This window comes from Eulemur rufifrons, chromosome 7 (assembly GCF_041146395.1).
Source record: "Eulemur rufifrons isolate Redbay chromosome 7, OSU_ERuf_1, whole genome shotgun sequence".
NCBI lineage: Eukaryota > Metazoa > Chordata > Mammalia > Primates > Lemuridae > Eulemur > Eulemur rufifrons.
In genome coordinates this window covers 64064839-64086513 of record NC_090989.1, presented here as the reverse complement: position 1 = coordinate 64086513, position 21675 = coordinate 64064839, and the positions used below count along the sequence as shown (strand labels likewise).

Sequence of the window (21675 nt, the reverse complement as noted above, 5' to 3'; positions counted from 1 at the left end):
AGCCTTAAATCTAAGGTGTGAAACTATAACAATTCTATAAGAAAATGTTGGAAAAACTCTCATAGACATTGGCCTAGGCAAAGAATTTATGAACAAGACCCCCAAAACAATCACAGCAGCAACAAAAATAAACAAATGGGATCTGATCAAAGTAAAAAGCTTTTGCACAGCCAAGGAAACTATCAGTAGAGCAAATAGCCTACAAAATGGGAGAAAATATTTGCTCGCTACACATCCGATAAAGGGCTGATAACAAGACTCTATCTAGAACTTAAGAAGATCAACAAGAAAAAAATCAAACAACCCCATCAATAAATGGGCAAAGGAAATGAACAGAAACTTTTCAAAAGAAGACAGAATAACAGCCAACAAACATAAAAACATGCTCAACATCTCTGATCATCAGAGAAACGCAAATCGAAACCACAATGAGATATCACCTAACCCCAGTGAGATTGGCCTCTATCAAAAAATCCTAAAACAACAAATGCTGGCGAGGATGTGAAAAGACAGGAACACTCTTACACTGCTGGTGGGACTGTAAATTAGTGCAACTCTGTGGAAAAGAATTTGGAGATACCTCAAAGAGCTAAAAATAGAAATATCATTCAATCTAGCAATAGCACTATTAGGCATCTACCCAAAAGAGCAAAAGACATTTTATAATAAAGACATCTGCACCCAAATGTTTATGGCAGCACAATTCACTATTTCAAGGATGTGGAAACAACCCAAGTGCCTGTCAATTCATGAGTGGATTATTAAAATTTGGTATATGTATACAATGGACTATTACTCAATTATAAGAAATGACAGTGATCTGGCACCTCTTCTATTTTCCTGGATGGAGCCTAGGCCCATTATCTGAAGTGAGGTATCACAAGAGTGGAAGAATAGGCTCCACATGTACTTGCCATTAAATTGGCACTGATTGATCAACAGTATGGTACTCACATGGTAGTAATATTCTCCACGAATTAGGGGGTTGGGGGGGTAAACTCACAACTAATGGATGCTGTGAGCATTGTAGAGGGAAAGGGCATGCCTCTAATCCTTGCTTGGGTGAGGCAAAGACATAAAATGTAACCAAAATGTTTGTACCCTCATAATATCCTGAAATAAAAATAAATAAATAAGGCCCTGAGTCTTATACAAAACATCAATTAAAATCATTTGTCATACCAAGGACCAGGAGGATCTCAAACTAAGTGAGATAATAAACAAATGCCAACATGGAGATGACACAGATGTCAAATTTTCTGACAAGAATTTTAAAGTAGCCATCATAAAAATTCTTCAACAAGCTATTACAAGTACTCTTGAAACAAATGAAAAAAATAGTGTCAGCAAAGAAATAAGAAGTCTCAAAAAAGAAATAAAGATAAAAAACCAAATGAAAATTTTAGAACTAAAAAATACAATAACCAAACTTTTAAAATTTGACACATAGGTTCAACAGCAAAATGGAGAGGACAGAGGAAAGAATCAGTAAACTTGGTACGGAACAATAGCAACTACCCAGTCTCAACAACAGGGGAAAATTAGCCTGGATAAAAATGAACAAGACAGTAGGGATCTGTGGGACCATAAAAAAAAAAAAACCTAACATATTTGTTATCAGATTACCAGAAGCAGAGAGAAAGAGGATGGGCTGAACAGTATTTGAAGACATAAATTACTAAAAATTTCCAAAATTTGGCAAACATCTTAAACCTACAGATTGAAAAAGTAGAGCAAGTTTCAAGTGGGAATAAACCTAAACAAATTCATGTTAAGATACATCATAGTCAAACTTCTGGAAAATAAAGAGAAACGTCTTGAAAACAGAGAAATAACACATTACCTATAATGAAAAAATAATTCAAATGACAGTGTATTTCTCATCAGAAACCATGAAGGCCAGAAGGAAGTGAGGAAACATTTTCCAAGTGCTGAAAGAACTGTCAACCCAGAATTCAGTAAAATATCAGTAAATATTCAATAAAAATATCCTTCAAGAATGAAGGGGAATTCAAAACATTCTCAAATAAATGAAAACTAACAGAGTTTGTCAACCTACTTACATAATTATGTGTGAAGTTAGTTTATTGTAGATGGCATATAGTTGAATCATGTCCCCCCACCCACTCTGCCAATATCTGCCTTTTAATTAGCATATTTAGATCATTTACATGTAATATTATTATTGATGGCACCTCTAGTGCCTCTGTTTTGGTGAACGGGAGGTCAGGGTGGCTTAGCTGCCTCACGGGCTAGATTGAGCTGAACAGTCTGTTATTTTAGTTTTTGTTTTATGTATTTTTGTGAGGTTTTTTTTTTTTCCTTACCTTCCTGTGGATTGCTTGAACATTTTTCAAAATTCCATTTTGATTTATCAATAGTGTTTTTGAGCACATCACTGTACAGCTTTTTAAAGTGATTTCTGATTGTGTATGTATATTTAATAATCAGCAATTATATATATTTATTTATATGTATATAAAATGCCAATGGTCTTGGCATTTAGAGTGAATTGTAGAAAACTTACCTCCCTTTATTACCTCCCCCATTTACAATATAATTGTCTTAAATATTTTCTCTATATTCATGGAGAGCCACAATGAAGGTGTAATTTTTTACTTCAAACATCAAACAATTTAGAAAACTCAAGAGGAGAAGGAAAGTCTACTGTATTTACCCTATTTTTCTCTTTTTGTAGTCTTCTTTCTTCTTGATGTTATAAGATTTCTTCTATTATTTCCTTTCTGTTGAAAGAACTTTCTGTAGCCATTCTTTTAGATTAACTACCTTAAAGCATTATAATAAAGACTCAGAGAATGAATGCCTGAAGATTTTAATAGTTATCAGCAGGAAATGACTAGTGACTACAAAGTCAACCATAGTAGACATACTCTTTGACTTTATGGAGTTTATACTAGGGGGAAAGACATAATTAAATAGCAATGGTCAAGTAGGGCTAAGTGGAGTAATAAGCTGAGTTCTGAAGAATAAGCAGAAACTCTCCAGGTAAATAAATGGATAAGAGTGCTGTAGCGAGAAGGAATTGTATTCAGGTATCTAATATAAGAGAAAACTTTGTCATCAAATATAATAGTGAATTTGAATATTGCAACTTGTCTTTGCCTCAAACAGATATCTTTCCCATTGACTCTAAGGTTTTCTATGTTAAATATACCCCAGAGGAAGATTAATGGTATCTACCAATTACTGAGTGCTTACTACAAGCCAATCTTGATGGTGAGTACTTTATATGCAATATATTTTAATTCTTACCACAAGCTGTGATATAGGCATTTTTAACAATTCAATTTTATAAAAAAAAAAAAACTGGGGTTAAAAAATGTTAAGTAATGTTTCCTAAGGTCAAAATGCTAGGAAACAGTGGCTCTGGGATTCAAATCTAAGTCTGCCATCTGGGTATACTCTTTGCTTTTGACCCCAGAGCTATCTATAGTGCCTCTATTTTGGTGAACTGGAGGTCTGGGTGGCTTAGCTGCCTCATGGGCTAGTTTGAGCTGAATCACATGATTTTCATGTTGACTAAGTAATATTTTACCTATAATATATGTCTACTATGTGTCTTCTGGCCTTAGAAAGTGGTCCAATCCTGGTCATACCTTCCAGAGATTTTCCTGCTGGTTCTGAGCATGGCAGATAATGAGATACTGATGGCATTGTTGAACCAACAGAAACTCTCTTGCTTTGCTCTTGCAGGTGAGACTACATAGAAGAGAAGAATCTGCATATCCTTGTCTATCAGGGTTATTGTTGAGCATAATCCAGCATGTGTCTGAATTCTCTGCTGCCAGGAGGGCCTATAAATATGGGCTGCTATGGGCAGGAAAGGCAAGGCAAAGTGCTCACTCCTGTCCCCAGCTAATCAAAAGCTATTTTTATTCTAAAAACCACACCCTTAGGATTTCCAGCCTTACTGTTTGCCCTTCCTCCTCAAAGTGTCTGCTACAGTGTTTACTATACAAGTAGTCAGCAGTATTACCATGTGAGAGAAATGGGAGAACAGCCTTGCTATGGTCTGAATGTTTGTGTCCCCACTTCCCTAATTTAGATGTTGAAACCTAATTACCAATGCAATGGTATTAAGAGGTGGGGCCTTTGGGGGGGATTATGTCATGAGGGCTCCACTCTAATGAATGCCTTTAAAAAAGAGGCCTGAGGGAACTTGTGAGTCCCTTCTACCATGTGAGGATGCCATCTATGAAGAATGAGCCCTCACTAGATACCAAATCGAATCGGCTGGAGTCTTGATCTTGGACTTCCCAGCCTACAGAACTGTGAACAATAAATTGCTCTTGTTTATAAATTACACAGTCTAAAGTATTTTCCTACAGCAGCTCAAACTAAGATAAGCCTATATATGCATTTGAAAGTTACAGGTTTGTGTTCACGTATATTCAATTGATTTAGTCTCTTTCAGGGATTCACTTTTTAGTTTTACCACCTTCAAGTTGGTTTTCTGATTCTTTTTTTGGCCTTTTTAAACTTTCTAACCAACAGCTCTGAGCTTTCTGATATGTTTTAACCTAAACCTTTGAAGTTATTTCAATTTTGCTTTCCTCTCCATCTACAAGTAAGCTATTTCTACTAGTTCTTTGGGTCATTGTGGAGATGAAGGATTTATTTAAGCCTCTTATTAAAACTTTATCACTGAAGCCACCTGAGTTCAAGGGCTTCTTCCCTTGAGTTACACCAGTGGTTCTCAGTTACAGCAGCATATTAGAATACCTGGGGAACTTTTTTTTTTTTTTTGTTGAGACAGAGTCTCACTCTGTTGCCCGGGCTAGAGTGAGTGCCGTGGCGTCAGTCTAGCTCACAGCAACCTCAAACTCCTGGGCTCAAGCGATCCTACTGCCTCAGCCTCCCGAGTAGCTGGGACTACAGGCATGCGCCACCATGCCCGGCTAATTTTTTGTATATATATATTTTAGTTGTCCATATAATTTCTTTCTATTTTTAGTAGAGACGGGGTCTCACTCTTGCTCAGGCTGGTCTCGAACTCCTGACCTCGAGCGATCCACCCACCTCGGCCTCCCAGAGTGCTAGGATTACAGGCGTGAGCCACCGCGCCCGGCCATGGGGAACTTTTAAGTCATATCAGTGCCTGGACTCCATTCCAGACCAATTAAATCAGAATCCCTAGGACTAGGACAATATTTAAAAGCTTCCCAGAGTATTCTAATGTGTAGTCACTGGACTTATTGTTCCAGTTGAAAACCACTGATTTCAAACACAAAATTCCCCTTAATTGACAACTCCTTTACTCTGAGCACTTTACACCTAACCAGCACCACTCTCATTTCTTATTTTTTGTGTATTTTCCAGCTCTTTCTTTTTTGCCCTTTGGCAAATCACTTGCACTATGTGAGAAGCACAGAGTATTTAGTCTGGGTAGATTAGATGATTCTGTTTTAGTCAATTCAGAAATGTAGTTTGTGTAAATTTTATTTTTACATATAACCTCTTGAAATTTCAATGGAAAAATCACTCGATTATTTACGCAAATTTTCTAAAATAACAAGATGTTTGAATGTAGATCAATTATTGTCATTTGAGTTTCATTGCTTCTGTTTTCAGCAATAGTAGGCTGAAAAAGAAACCACTTCTAGTATGGCACACCTTCCTTAAAATTCTAAATGTTATATTTAAAAAATTTTTAAAAATTCCTGACTAAGCTGGTAAAATCAGGGAATTCTTTGTAGGACATAAATGTCACATAAACACATCCTAGAGGAGTAGGAAAAGCACTAGACCCAAAGTTTTCCGTAGTGAAATCTGCTGATCTCTGAGGGTCTGGATTATAGGTTCTGGGGGATAGGAGTCTGGGGTTCCTAGCAAAGTGAGAAGATCTAAAACCCTGTGCATAAAGGCAAAACCCAAGAAAGACAGCGCTCTCAGTAAGTAAAGCAGAGACATATCTGTTCTGCAGATTAAGACAGTGAAGATGCAAGCCTGTCCAAATTTAGCTCTGGGTGTCTAACATCATTCTACTACTTCTGTATTTAAAAAAAATTCTAAGCCAGAGATTAAGTTTAAATTGATCCAGAATTGGTATGTCTTCCAGGTAACTGGCAGTGGTATGTGAAAATTTTATTTGGAGAACTTTCCTCAGACCTTGAAGAATTATCATGGATGAAATTCCAGGGAATGCAAGCTTAGACACAATTAAAATACAGATGGGATATGTTTCTGGTGTTTTAACATTGATTATTATGATAACTGTTAGCCTAAAAAATTATTTAATATTTTTGAGAAGTAGCCTTTTCTATTTTCAAAAAGTTTTTTAAAAAAATTAGAGATATTCAACATTTGAAATAAATTATAAATTTTAAAATATTCTCCAGTCTTTTAATAGGATGACATAAATCATTCCTTTCTAATTATTTTTTCTCATTTGATTATAATTTATCTAATAACTTTGTAAGAGATTTTTCTAATTTATTCTTTTTCCCATAAAAATGCTGAATTTATATTGGGAGCTATATTTGAACATCTAAATGTCATTTTTTCTGAATAGTACTAGTTATATGCCAGCACTGTTCTAAGCATTTACACATATTGGCTTACTCAGTACTCTTAATAACCAAATAAGTTGTTACTATTATTACTTCCATCATGTAGACAAGGAAAGGGAGGCACAGAGGGGTTAAGGAAGTTGCCCAAGATCACACAGTCTTCAAACCTAGACTACCTGACTATGGAGTTGCACTGTTAACTCCTAAGTTATACTGCATTTCAGAAGGTTCTTCCATGACTACAATCTAAGTTAGGATCCCTTTTATTTCTTTGCTAGCACTCCATTTATTTCTTCCTGAGCACAAGTCACACTTTAAAATTATTAATTAATTTATTCGTTTAATATCTGTCTGCTTCTCTAGACTCTTTCTCTTTGAGAGCAAGAACAATTTTATGCCATTTCACTGCCATATACCCCGTGCCTAGCATACAGATGCTCAACAGAAGTTGAACGAATGAATGCATAGAAGGTGAAGAAAAATGTTTTCTTCATGGAGTAATGTCTCCATCTTGTGGAACATTATAATACTGTCATTTAAATCACTTTCTTAAAAAAAAAATTAGGTTTTCACAAGAGAATTGATGTTCAAGTGTTATTTCCCAGACTTATAGTGGAGTCTTTTTTTTTTTTTTTTAATTGGAGTGGCTTTTTGAGATTTTTAGTGCTCTAGAATAGCACAGCCTCTTCAAGGCAGGCCTGTCACCTATTAGGTTTGGTTGGCGAAATGAATTGTGCAATTGACGGGCACCGCTTTACGTCCAGAACCCATTTGCTTTTACTTTGCCAAATGGTAGAGCACCTATTCGTTAATAAGCTCTTGGCTCAGAATGATCCCTCAGGTACATTCAGAGCCCTTTTCTTGCAGCATGCATATAGCTATTTAAGAAGTCTGTCGGCCAGCAACCCCCGACTCCTTATCATACATTCCTCGCGGTGTATGAGGGCTAAAATAGAAATTGTGTACAGAAAAAGCCCCTGCCCTACCATCATACACTAAGAGAGAGGGGCAAATTAAGCTCCATTAGAAACCCTAGGTTATCTTGTATGATATTTTGCACACAAAATCTGGAATAATTAAAATAATATTATACTAATAATGTTAAAAGCTACTTCCCTGATGTACTTATTGGACAGCTCATTGTATGAAGGTAGCATAACCTGGCTATTCAAACCAGAAATGGACAAAAAGAGAACGAAAACTTTTAGGTCAGTCTGATTATAAACGCAGGTTAAAAATGAAGATTCCGTATTTTTCCTCCTTTAATCTAGGTCCAACCCTGGTCCTTCACTTTAACCAGCAACGGAGATCGGAAGCCAGAAATTTCGGATACCAGCGAGAGCCGCTCCTTCCTCACGATTCTATGGTTTTTCCGGTTACTCTCGCCACTGAGAACTCTATGGTTCCGGGGCGGGCCTGGAGGCCTGAGTTTGAAGACCAGCGGGAAGATGGTGACCACACCTGTCACCAGGCTAGGATTCTCCGGAGCGGTAGGGCACTGGGACTGTGGCTTGAGCTGAATAGCCGAGAAGGGTTCGCAATGAATCTTCCGCGTCGGAGTGGCAAACGGCGGCGTTCAGCGTCAAGCTCGGACTCATTCTTGGGAAGCGGCGGTGACAGCAGTGCCAGCCCCCTGTTCCTCTGTGGGTCCGTGCTGAGCCCGCCCCCAGGCCTGGGACGCTGCCTGAAGGACCGAGGCGGCCAGTCGGCCGCAGCTGCAGGTATTCCCAGGTATCCCCTGGAGGCTGCAGGCTAGATGGGCAGTTCCCCCGGGCCATGTGTTGGGAGGTGTCCTCACCGCGTGGAGCTTGCTTGTTTGCACAGCCCACGGGGCTTCTACTTTTTCTCTGTGACTCAGGCCTGGTGGGGCAGGTTACTTTCTGTTCAGACATAGGCGTGTTTCAGTGACCACCTGGTAGTAATGTTCAAGTGCCTCTGGGCCTATTCAACCGTTACGGAAACAACTTCCTATTTGGCCAAACCCCATCACCTGTAGAGGGGCTCGCTCCTCATAGTGCCCAGTACTCCTTACAGATCCTTATACCGCTTGTCAGGTCTTGAGTATAGGCACAGGATATGGAAATCTAGGGGAAGACGACACAGAATTTGTAACATTTTCTTAGATTAGTTGGGTGTCTGGTGACTGTTGACCCGTTTCTTTACTTAAGGTTGTTGTGCAGTCATGGTAGTACTAAAATTTAAATAGAAACTTCCCTAACTTAGCTTTGGAATGCTTGCACATCGCCTGCGTCCTTCCTTAACCGCCCCCCCCCCCCCGCCCCCCGCTCCGTAATTCCAGCACTTCTTATCCATTGTGTATAGCACAATTTTTTGTTTGGGGCTTTTTAAAAAATTATATCCAATAAATAACAATTTACTATTATTTTTCTATAAATGGCCAATTTCTCATAAGCTTCTTGAAGTCAAATGTGCTTTAAACAGCTTCATTCCAATACACAGTGGAGGACTATTAAAGTCATGTTAGAAGTAGAACTAAATTAAACTATTAATTACTTTTTTTCTTTTTTCCTGAAAGGGGAATGCAAGCAGAAAGTTCTTGACGACCAAATAGACAAGCTGCTATTGGCAAATTGGGGACTTCCTAAAGCAGTTCTGGACAAATATCACAGTTTTGGTGTAAAAAAGATGTTTGAATGGCAGGCAGATTGTCTCTTGCTTGGACAAGTCCTGGAAGGGAAGAATTTAGTTTATTCAGGTATTCAAATTTATGCAAACTAATTTCTCTACTATTGTTAAGATATTATGAATATAATAATGATATGAATGATACTCTATTGAGGTAGTTATTTTTTTTTAAAGGTGGATGAGGAAGTGCTTTGTAACTAGAGAATGTCTTGAAATATGTATGAAAATTGGAGTTTCAGCATATGTGTATTTCAATTATGAAAGTATATGGCTGGCAGGGGGAAAGCAAGAAAAATTACAGTATAAAGAGTGAGCAATTTTGCCTGCTGTTCTGCTCAACTAACATGTCCCCGAGTGAGTGTGTGATGGGAGATGTAAATTGGCTATTCCTCCATTTGATCTCAGTTGCTTTTCAGGGTATGAAAATTATATGTTTATAAAGTGACCTGCTTGTACAGGGTTGTATATACAAAATCATATGTAATATACTTTATAGGAGATTTTTTTTTTTGCCCGTGATTCTGAATATAGGAGATTTATATGGGGTTTCAAGGGCAACTTTGACATACACTATTTTTAACCTGTGCTTACTACACTGACTTTAGAATCTAATTATTTGGTAAGATGCAATTCCTTTGTGTCAGTTTTCTCTGAAATCGTGAGTCACTTAGATTTTTCATTTGGCCACAAAAAAGAATTAAAGAAACCAGTAGATACAAGTTCAGGCTGTGGAGCTAGACTGATTAGGTTTGAAAACTGTTATCACTTACTGGGTGTGCAACCTTGCAAATTACTTAGTGTGTGTTTGTGAGAGTGTATGACTTGGTAGCACTTAGGGAGGACTAAATTATTTCATACATATAAGAGCTTGGAACAGTTTTTTTTTTTTTTTTGGTACGTAGGAAGTACTCATAAGTGCTAACAGTGGTATTTAGTGGTAGTAGTAGAAATGGCCTAGCCATTTTAATTGCTTAAAACCAAAACTTGGGTGTCATTCATAACTCTGATCACCACTCACACACTTAATTACCAAGTCCTGTGTCTGTTACCTCAATTATCTCTTGGTTCTGACGACTTCTTTCTGTTGTTAGGTTCATTACCTGGTACAGCTCACTATCATCTTTATTCTAGATTATGTGATAGCTTTGTAGCTAGTTTATCTTTTTTCTCTGGTCTTGTTCTGCTCCTGCAGCCAAAGTGATCTTTATAAAGAACAAATATGATCCCGTCACTCCCTTTCATAAAACTCATTGTCACTCTGCATTTCTTTCAGGATAAAGTCTAAACTCCTTACATGGAGACATTATAAACCCTTCTTCATGTGGCACTTTCAGATCTCTTCTTTCATTCTCCTGCAGTACTTTATGCTCCAGGCTTACTAAATTACATACTGTCATCTCCACAAGCCCAGGCTTTCCTCTAGGCCGTTGCACATGCTGTTTCTTATGCTTTAGCATTCCTTTCCTCTTCCTTTCTTCCTCCCCTTCTCATAAGTTCTATTTCTTTTCCATAAGCTTCCTTGTAGAGCTACTCTCCCTCAGCTTCCACTGTAGCTCCTATCACAATATATTAAAGTTGTTCACCATGTTCCTCAAAGTAGGACTTTTAACCATTCGGTACTTAAAGGAAATGATCTTAGGTGTAAGCTAGGTACTCAGTAATATTCATCATTTACTACTGTTATAAAGATTTGTTTACTCTTATTTTTAGTACAAGACTATTTAGACAGGTGGTTTAAAGTCAGGGGCATTTCAGGGTATAAAGGTTTCAAACCCTGGTTGGGGCCTTAATGATAGGTTAGCCTTAGGCTCTGTAGTACTAGATATGGCTTAAAAAATTTATTAATGTAGTATACCAAATATTAATTATTTTTATTATAACCTTTTGGAATAATCATTTTTTAGCTCCTACAAGTGCTGGGAAGACTCTCGTTGCTGAATTACTTATTTTGAAGCGGGTTTTGGAAATGCGGAAGAAAGTTTTGTTTATTCTTCCCTTTGTTTCTGTGGCTAAAGAGAAGAAATATTATCTCCAGGTAATGTTCTCATACTAAGTTTGAAATAGTAAAAGGCCCATTATTGGCAGCCTTGGCTTTATTCATTTAAAATAGAATTATGAAAGCAAGTAGAAAGCAAAGTTTCTTTTATTGCATCCTACATAGCTTTAACAGTTGACTGTTAAAAATTTACAGAAGGAAACTTCTAAAAAAATTATTATTATATAAAGGAGAAGAAAGGGCCATCAAATTAAAAGAGTAATTGGTAAAAATTGTGTAAAATTTTGGAAACTTTTCCTTAGGGAGTAATCAGAATACTTCAATTAGCATATAAACATGCAAATTAAGAATCAGCATTTTAACTAAATTCTAGGACTGGACTGAAGCAAAGAAAGAAAAGAGTGTTTAAGGAAGCACATCCCATGCTAGTCGAGGGCCATTTGGGAATATTTAGGAGATGAAGGACAAGATCCATTGGTACTGATGTAAAGCTCCAGGTTTGTGGTCTGTTCCTCTTCTCCTGTGAAAATGAGTAATAGTGGTTTATGTTGATAAGATACTCACTAATTTTTAAGGCATTTTCACAAATACAGTGCTTCATTAAATAGAGTAAATTTACCATTGCGATTTCTGCAAAATTGTGAAAAGTGAAAAAATTGTGCTGATGGAATGGAAAGATCATTGTACTGATAGTTCAAAAAATCTGGGTGCTAGTCCCAGTTTTGCCATTGTGTCTTCAGGCCAGGCACATGACCTGCTGGGCTTCAGTTTTTTTAATTCGTAAAATGAGGATGTTAACCCTTAGCACTGTAGGTTAACTTAATAAACTCTCAGGGAAATTTTATTGAATGAACAGCTCTAAAATTCTATGGTTCTATAAATCTTTTTAACAATTATTTCAGAGGCCAAATAGCCAACAAAGCTGGTCCTACACGGTAACATCTCTCAACTTAGACCCAAAGTAACAAAATGATGAAAGGATCCTTTTTATTGAGAAGGTATGTTAGTTAAGAGTTAAACTCACAAAAAAAATTAATTTCAAAGTCCCACTGAATTTGACTTTTAAAAACTTTTCTTCCATTACATAAAAAAATGGTCATTAGTGGGATAATGAAACTATTTTCCTCATGAAGTATAAATTTGTTTCTTAAAGTGTTATAGTAATATTAAAATATAGGTAGTTTCTTGTTATTTATTAGATTAGATATTCTCCAATTTTAATTTCTATAAATAACTTTTAGAACTTTTTAGATTATTAAATGCTGCCATTAAAATGGCATAATTTTATTTGACTCAGTCTTAACAGAAATCTCTGTACTGAGTTTTGTCAGTTCTAAACTTCATATTTTTAGTATATGATTCCAAAAGAACTAGGTGTTGTCCTGGCCAGGAGCAACTGACAAATCTGATTGATGTCTTTTGATTCTTATGTTTATGTTCTGGGATATAGCCAGTCTATAACACATGAATTTCAATATTTTTCACCTGTATTGTTCCTTTTTACTCAATTCAGAGTCTGTTTCAGGAAGTAGGAATCAAAGTAGGTGGTTATATGGGCAGTACCTCTCCAACAGGGCATTTCTCTTCCTTGGATATTGCAGTCTGCACAATTGAGAGAGCCAATGGTCTGATCAATCGCCTCATAGAGGAAAATAAGATGGATTTGTTAGGTAAGAAAATGAGAAAATAAGCAAATACTTTCTATTGCTATTTTTGATGGAGTTAAGTGGAGCTGATGTGATTTCTACATATCCCATGTTGTTTTTCTATCATTTGTCATCTACTTCTGGAGGTGAGAATTGGCATCTGTGATGCTGGGAACTCTGTGTATAAAAAAGTATAAGTTTTGTGTCCCGCTGCTGTTATTGACTCCACTACCTTGCATTTTTTGTGCTGTACAAAACATAGAGGCTATCCTTGAGCCCTCAGTCATTTCCTGTCTAAACTTTACCAGGAATAGAAGAAAACATGTTAGGGCTGGATCTGCCATCTCTGCAATTAGTATATATGTGTATTTATTATCATATTCTGGTGCTATATGTCTGGATTAGGCCGGATGCAGAGACTATCATCTAACATGGAAATTGTGGGGAGCTGTGGAAACTGATACTGTATTTGAGCTTGGGACTCTGGGAGGATTTTTTACCTTAATGCATTTTTTTTTTTTACCATTAAGGAAAGGCTGCTACATAGAGGTAGCAATAGGAGTAGAAGGGTTGCAGCAGCAGCAGAAGTAGCAGGAATATCTGCTACTCATTGAGAACTTGGTGAACTTAAAAACATCATGGTAAAGTGGTAGGGTAGGAGTGGAGGGTGGGAATCAAAGATTAATAAGACATGGCTCTGTGCTATAAACCTTGAAGAGAGAAATCACAATTTGTATCAGAATTGTCTTAGTACTTGGGACTCTAATGGACTTTAAATATTTTTTTGAGACAGAGTCTCACTCTGTTGCTGGGGCTAGAGTGCTGTGGGGTCAGCGTAACTCACAGCAACTTCAAACTCTTGGGCTCAAGTGATCCTCCTGCCTTGGTCCCCCAAGTAGCTGGGACTATAGGCACGTGCCACCACGCTCGGCTAATTTTTTCTATTTTTAGTAGGGACAGGGTCTCACTCTTAATCAGGCTGGTCTTGAACTCCTGAACTCAAGCGATCCTCCCACCTTGGCCTCCCAGAGTGCTAGGATTACAGGCATGAGCCACCATGCCCAGCTGACTCTAAATATCTTGAAGATTGCAGTAGACTCTTAGTAAGTGTTATATCCATTGTATTATACCAAGCACAGTGCCTGGCACACTGTAGGTAGAATAAATCTTTTTTTGGATGAATGAATAAATGTTAAAATCATTCATCAAACAGTACAATTTGGAGATGGCTTACTGATCAGGAAAAAGAGTATTGTGTCATTAGTAAGTTGTCTGACAGGTGTTGACTTTTGTGGGGAAAGTTTGTCAGGGGGGACACCAGTGCATGTGGAAACTATGTTATGAAAATGTTTAACTAAAGAAGGTATTGGTTGATACTAAATTTTCAGAAATTCTTGAGCATTATTCCTACTGTATCGATTGGTTCAATTCTTCAAGTAGTGAAGGGCATTATGATCATATGTATGTTTTGCAGTAGGGGGACTCATTAGCCTACCATATAAAAAAATTTCCTCAAAATCATCTCTTTCTTGACCTGATTCTGTTTTTTCCTAAGCAACTTTCTAACATGAATATGGTTGTTTTTCATAGAAAAATCAATACACTACTGACTGACATAGATATCTTAGATATTTCTTCATATGTTTATTTCAATAAGGTTGCCAATCTAGAAATGCCTGAGTATTGAGAGGTAGTTTTCCACAGGTTTGGTTAGCTCGGAATAAGCTAATTATTGATTTTTAGATCTGGGATACGTTGTAATGGGACCACTTATGACACCTGAAACATCTTAGAAAAGAATTGCCCCTTATGTGAAATTTTATTTTTGTTTTATGGTTTGAAATTTGCATTACTTTCAATATATTGTAATGACAACTACTTACTGTATGATGTAAGATATTGAGTCTTTTAAAATTCTTCTTGGAATTGTAAAATTCTGGAAAACCTATTATCTGGAAAATCTTTTTAGGAATGGTGGTTGTGGATGAATTACATATGTTGGGAGACTCTCACCGAGGATATCTGCTGGAACTTTTGCTGACCAAGATTTGCTATGTTATTAAGAAATCAGCGTCTTGGTGAGTACCTGAAATAATTGAGTTCCTGAGGTTCCAAGGCTGAGGCAGTGTCTGCAAAAGAGCATAATAAGTATGAGTTAAATACATTAGAGAAGGAGTCAATACTTTTTTTACTGAGAAAAACTAATGTACAGTAGTTTGTTTTTGTTCCAAAAGAAGTACTTCAGACTGAAATTGATTTTAAATTACTTTGTAAACATTCTTAAATTTCTGACTGCTCACCACTTTATTTCAGTGTACACATTTTTATAAGTTTTTAAAAATATAGTTTTTATATTTGTCAACTATACATACATATAATTTTACTCAAAGTTAATTTTTGAAAAATAACATTTCTTGAGCCCCTGCTTCTCAGAGGTAACTACTTAGAACTCTTCTAGCTTTTTAAAAAATATTTATAGTGGTATCTCTAAATGTGGCTATTTGAGTTTTTAATTTTAGACATTATATATTGACTTCCTCCTAAGGAAGATGAAGATCTAGCTCTCTTTTATAGTCTTTACTCACCACTACACAATCCTCTCCCCATCCTCTACTGTCTCTCCTTATCCTCTCACCATCCTTCCATTCTCCAAATTTAGTTATGTTATAATTTTGCTTAGATCGTTAGTCAGTGTTACAATATTATGACTATATAAATGCAATTATCAACTGAGCTATAGTATTCTATGATGACTTTTACTTTTCTAAATAACTTTTTGTTTTTTTCTGAAATTGATAAATATCTTGTTTGTTTGATGGCTTGGTTTTCTAGGTACTTACTGCTAATTTATCTCTAGCCTCATCCTCAGTTATATAAATCTTCACCCAATGTTTTCCAGCACATTTGCTATTCTACCAAAGTTATCTTCTTGAGGAAGATAAAGCCTTCTGAAGGCTTCTCCTAAAGCCTTCTGAAGGCTTCTCCTAAAGCCTTCTGACTTGTTGCAATCTGAATAGGTGGCTAATCTATATGTGTACTGCACTGTAGCCATCTTGGGATCATTTTGTTTATTTGTGGTAGAGACAGGGTCTTGCTATGTGGCCCAGGCTAGTCTTGAACTCCTGGCCTCAAGCGATCCTCCCACCTTGGCCTCTCCTTTTATCATTATCATTCATTTCTATTGCTTTTTGCTTGAGTCAGAGGCTGCTTTTTTTCTCGGTCACATATCTTTCTCTTGATTTACTTCCTCATTTTTGGGGGAATATCTTCCAGGAAGTTACACTTTATTTCAGTGAACACACTACTAAGGGTATAAATTTTTTGAGAACTTGCATGTCTGAAAATGCCTTATAAGTATTTCATAGATTGTCCAGGATAAATGTCAAGATTGGAAATACTTTTTCTTCAGAGTTGTCAAGGCATTACTTCATTTTCTCATTGCTATTGAGATACCCAGTACCATGCTGATCCTTCATTCTTTTTATGATTTTTTTTTTTTCTCTCTGAGAGTTTTTAGGCTCCTCTTTTACCTTAGTGTTGTGAAATTTCATACTGATGTGTCTTGGTGTTGGTCTGTTTTCATTCATTGTGCTGGGTATTCAATAGATTCATTCCATTTTATGGAGATTTGAATACATCTCTCTCAGTATGTGATAGAACAAACAGATAACCATCTATATCCCAAATCATTAGGCATATAGAAGATATGACTAATACAATCAGCAAATTTAACCTAATGGATGTATGTATAACAGTTACCAAAACACAGCGGAGTACATATTCTTTCAGTTACACATAGAACATTTATTAATATGTACTGGGCTACAGAGCAAGTCTTAACGTATTTTAAAAGAGTACAATAACTTAAGTTATATTCTAGGACAATAGTGTAATTAAGCTAGAAATAAGTATAATAAAAGCATAACTAGAAAATGCCTACATGTTTGGAAATTAAATACATTTTTGACACATTTTTGGGTCAAAAAGAAATGATAATAGAAATTAGGAAATACTTTAATAGTTTGAACTGAAACTATAATAAAAATACCTTTTAACAAAACTTGTGAAATGCAGCTAAAGTTGTTTTTAAAGGGAAATTGATAGTATAAAATGTGTATATTACTAAGGGAGAGAAACTGGAAATCAGTTATTTAATTACCCACCCCAAGAACTTAGAAAAAGAATGTAAAGTAATGCCACAGAAAGTAGAAGGAAAGAAATTATAAAAACAGAGCAAAAATAAATGAAAGAGGAAAGTTATTATCCAGAACATTAAAAAATTCTACAAATCAATAAGAAAAACACAACCCAATATATCAATGGGCAAGAGACGTGGACAGGCTTTTTCAAGAGGGTGTCCACATGGTACATAAACATAAAATGATGCTCAATCTCATTAGTAATCAGGGAAATGTAAGTTACCTTTTCAAAGAGGTATTACCACACACTTTCCATAATGGCTAACATTAAAGAGATGGACAATATCAAGTGATGACAAGATAGTGGAACAATAGAACATACATAGATTATGGAGGTGTTATTTTGGAAAACAGTGTGGCATTATCTATTAAAATTGAAGATAATCTGTGACTCAGCTGTGACCTTGTAATTTTATTCCTAGGTATGTAGCCTAAAGAAATATATCCTTGTGTGTACCAAAGGACATGATTGAGAATATTGCTAGCAGCACTACTTGTTAATTTACTGTATCTTTTAATGTCATTTTCATTTGTTTTCTATAGCCAGGCAGATTTAGCCAGTCCTCTGTCTAATGCTGTGCAGATTGTTGGCATGAGTGCTACCCTTCCTAATTTGGATCTTGTGGCGTCTTGGTTGAATGCTGAACTCTACCATACTAACTTTCGTCCTGTACCACTTTTGGAGTCAGTAAAAATTGGAAATTCCATATATGACTCTTCAATGAAGCTTGTGAGGGAATTTCAACCCATTCTACAAGTGAAGGTAAAGCAATATTTTATTTTATTTTATTTTATTTATTTATTTATTTATTTTTTTTGAGACAGAGTCTCACTCTGTTGCCCAGGCTAGAGTGAGTGCCGTGGCGTCAGCCTAGCTCACAGCAACCTCAAACTCCTGAGCTCAAGGGATCCTCCTGTCTCAGTCTCCCGAGTCGCTGGGACTACAGGCATGCACCACCATGCCTGGCTAATTTTTTCTATATATATTTTTAGCTGTCCATATAATTTCTTTCTATTTTTAGTAGAGATGGGGTCTCGCTCTTGCTCAGGCTGGTCTTGAACTCCTGAGCTCAAACGATCCTCCCACCTCGGCCTCCCAGAGTGCTAGGATTACAGGTGTGAGCCACCACGCCCGGCCAAGCAATATTTTTATATGACTACTATCAGTATCTTTGTGTTTGCATTTTCAAGCAAGCTATTAATTTTTGAATTATATAATTAGGGGTTACAAAGTAGTTCAATATACATTACATATTCATTAGAATTAATATTAAGCCCACTGGTTTCCTCTTGAATTGGTGATGATGAGAGAGGAAATGTAGTTGTACCTTTGATTTAGGTGATCATTTCCTGATATTTATGTGTGTGTGTGTATATATATATATATATATATTTTTTTTTTTTTTTTCTTTTTCTTTTCATGGACACTTTTAATACTATACATTTCCTGATATGTAACATAAACATTTTTTTTAAAAAAACTCTAATTTCATAGATTTTTCTTTTTAACTAGGGAAATATTTTCTTGTTTTATTTTACACTAAATACTATTGTGGAAAATTAATCTTTTGTTAAATGGTAGGTATAATATTAATATATAGTAGAGTGGAAAGAACATCATTTTTGGAGTTTAACAGACCTACCCCTGATACTTAATAGAGATACTTGATATGACTGATATTAGTTGAATTACAAAACCTCTCTGAACCTAGTATCTTCAGCTATAAAATGGGATATAATACTTATCTTTAGTACTGTAAGAATGAAATATGATTTTTAAAAAATTGTTTAGCAATCAAAAAGTGTTCCATAAATAAATACCTTCCCATACTCCTAAATATACTTTAAGAGTTAGTTGACACTATTTTATTTTCTAAGCCTGATTCTTTAAACCTAAGGCTAAAAAACTGCCTTGTGTACATCTGTATCTGTGGAGTGAGGTATCTTTTATTTTTGTGTGGGGTTGTGTCTCTGAGTACTGAGACAGCTAAGGGTCATTTTAGAGTTAGAAATAGGACAAAATTTATGTGTCTCAGCGTCTTCATAGGTATGTATTTGTAGCTTCTGTATGCTTGGTATAGAATCTTATTCAGTTGCTTTGTTTTGTACTCCATATTTCACCTGGCTATGCCTTGGTTACTTCAATAAATATATATGTAAATGAATTCATTTACTTTCCTGTTGATCTTTTTCTCCTATTTCCACGTCCATGCCTCTATCCTATTTAAACTGCTTTCACTTCTTACCTGGATTATTGAAATAGCTTCCTAATTGTTCTTTCTGCTTCTGACCTTGTCCCCTTCAGTCTATGTTTAAATCAGGATCTAGTTATTTATTTAAAATGAACATCAGATCATGACTTGCAGTGGCCCTCTATTTCATTTACAATAAAAACTGATGTCTTCATAGTAGTCTACAAGGCCCTACGTGATCTGCACTCCCAACCTCCTTAGTGGTCTGGCCCAACCTACTTTCCCTCTCACTTCCTTCACACTGGCCTCTTTGCTGTTCTTTCCTATACTGACAGTTTCCCATCTCAGGTTCTCTTTGTCTGGAATGCTTTTCCCTTACACGTCAGTGTGTTTTACCCTTTTACCTTTGGATTTTTACTCAAATGTCACTTTCTTAGACCTTCCCTGTTCACCTTATCTAAATTATAGCATCCTCCCTCATGTGGTCTCTATTTCTTTTCCCTGTTTAATTTTTCTCCTTAGCCCTTTTCAAAATTGAACATACCATGTGTTTTATTTACCTTGTTTTTGTTATTATCTATCTCTTCCTACTGGAGTAGAAATACTATGAGAGTAGAGCTTTTTTTTTCCCTGTTTTGTTTATTGCTCCATCCCCAGTGCCTATAACAGTATCTGACACATAGTAAATATTTATTTAATGAGTGAATGAAGGGAGGAATCAATTAATCCAGTTACACACATTGACATACTTGCACTATGGAGAACTTGCAGGGGTACCACAGGGCATTCACATTTCTGTCAGATATTGAGATAATGCCTCCCCTCCTTCACATCTCAGCTAAATTATTTTCTCAGGGTGAGCTTTCTTTCAGGTCTTTCTGTCAAATTTTTGTCAAATATAAGACCTCAAAACATCATAAAACTCTGTTTTATAGTACATCTTATGGTTGTATTTTACATGTATTTGTTTAGTACAGATGTTCCTTGACTTATGCTGGTGTTATATCCCGGTAAACCCATTGTAAGTTGAAAATATTGTAAGTAAAAAAATGCATTTAATATACCTAACCAATCAAACATCATAATTTAGCCTAGCCTATCTTAAATGTGCTCAGAATGCTTACATTAGCCTACAGTTATGTAAAATCATCTAACATAAAGCCTATTTTATAATTTAGTGTTGAATATCTCATGTAATTTATTGAATACTAAAAGTGAAAAACAGGATGGTTGTATGGGTATTCAAAGTACAGTTTCTACTGAATACATATTGGTTTCACATCATTATAAACTTGAAAAATATTAGGCATAATCATTGAAAATCAGGGATCATCTGTACTTAAGGAGTCTAACCCCTTTACTATTAGGACCTTGACTTTCTTTTGCTCACCATTGTTACCCATTGCCTGAGGGTTGGAGCTCAATAAATATTAATTGAATGAGTAAAAAATATTTCTTTCTCACCTTTCATCATAAGGAGGTTTTTTTTTTTCCTTCTTGTTTTGTTCTTTCTTTGTTTCATTACTGACTTTGTAACTGATTTTCATTATTCTTTGAGTAGAAAAAGCTTCCCCATAAAGCAGAATGAGTGATTTTAAAACAATGTGAAAATGTTTTAAGAGTACCACTAGAGTGATTTTTTTCCCTTTCTTTTTTAGGAAGATGAGGACCATGTTGTTAGTTTATGTTATGAGACCATTCGTGATAACCATTCAGTATTACTTTTTTGTCCATCAAAGAAATGGTGTGAGAAACTGGCGGATACCATTGCCCGAGAGTTTTATAATCTACACCATCAAGCTGAGGGTGAGTTACAGATGGAAATGAAAGCTTCCATACTTAGTATATTGGCTTGAAAGTAATGTTAGTGATTATATTAGCAAAATGTATATCTCTGTCATCATTGCCACTGCCTGCCCACTAGGCACTCTTTTTATAAAACTGTGAATCTAATCTTATCCTGTCCTTACTATAGACAATGTATACACACATGCACTCAGGCTAATCAGCTTCAGACTTGTAGAATACTGGGTTCATACAGGTGTATACTAAGGTTCTTTGTTCAGGATCTATGGACTTTAAGAGTTTGATCTTTGGAGCCCCTAAGTGGTATATAAAACTCCACATATACACATTTTTCTGGGAAAAGTGGCCATATCTTTCTTTATACTTCCAAAGGAATCTGTGACTCTAAAAAGAATCACATGTACATATAAATATATGTCTATAGGATGATCTTTGAACAACACAGGTTTGCATTGTGTGGGTCCACTTATGTGTGGATTTTTTAAAATAAATATATTTAAAAATTGGAAATTTGTGACAGTTTGAAAAGCTCACAGATGAATTACATAGCCTAGAAATAGTAAAAAAATTTAAGAAAAGTTAGGTTAAGTCCAATAGACCTTAAAAAAAAGAAAAAGGTATGTCATCAATGCATAAAATATATGTAGATACTAGTCTATG

The 21675-nt window shown here is 35.8% G+C and overlaps 1 protein-coding gene across 1 annotated transcript in view; it reads left to right on the top strand.

The window, feature by feature from the left end:
• The first annotated feature begins 8070 nt into the window (after positions 1–8070).
• POLQ (DNA polymerase theta) overlaps positions 8071–21675 on the top strand; it is a 99130-nt gene continuing 85525 nt past the window's right edge. The window contains exons 1-7 of the mRNA XM_069472689.1: positions 8071–8251; positions 9067–9246; positions 11081–11211; positions 12686–12842; positions 14788–14896; positions 17561–17780; positions 20868–21015. Coding sequence (XP_069328790.1) covers positions 8071–8251; positions 9067–9246; positions 11081–11211; positions 12686–12842; positions 14788–14896; positions 17561–17780; positions 20868–21015 — 1126 coding nt within the window. The remainder of the gene's footprint in view (positions 8252–9066; positions 9247–11080; positions 11212–12685; positions 12843–14787; positions 14897–17560; positions 17781–20867; positions 21016–21675) is intronic.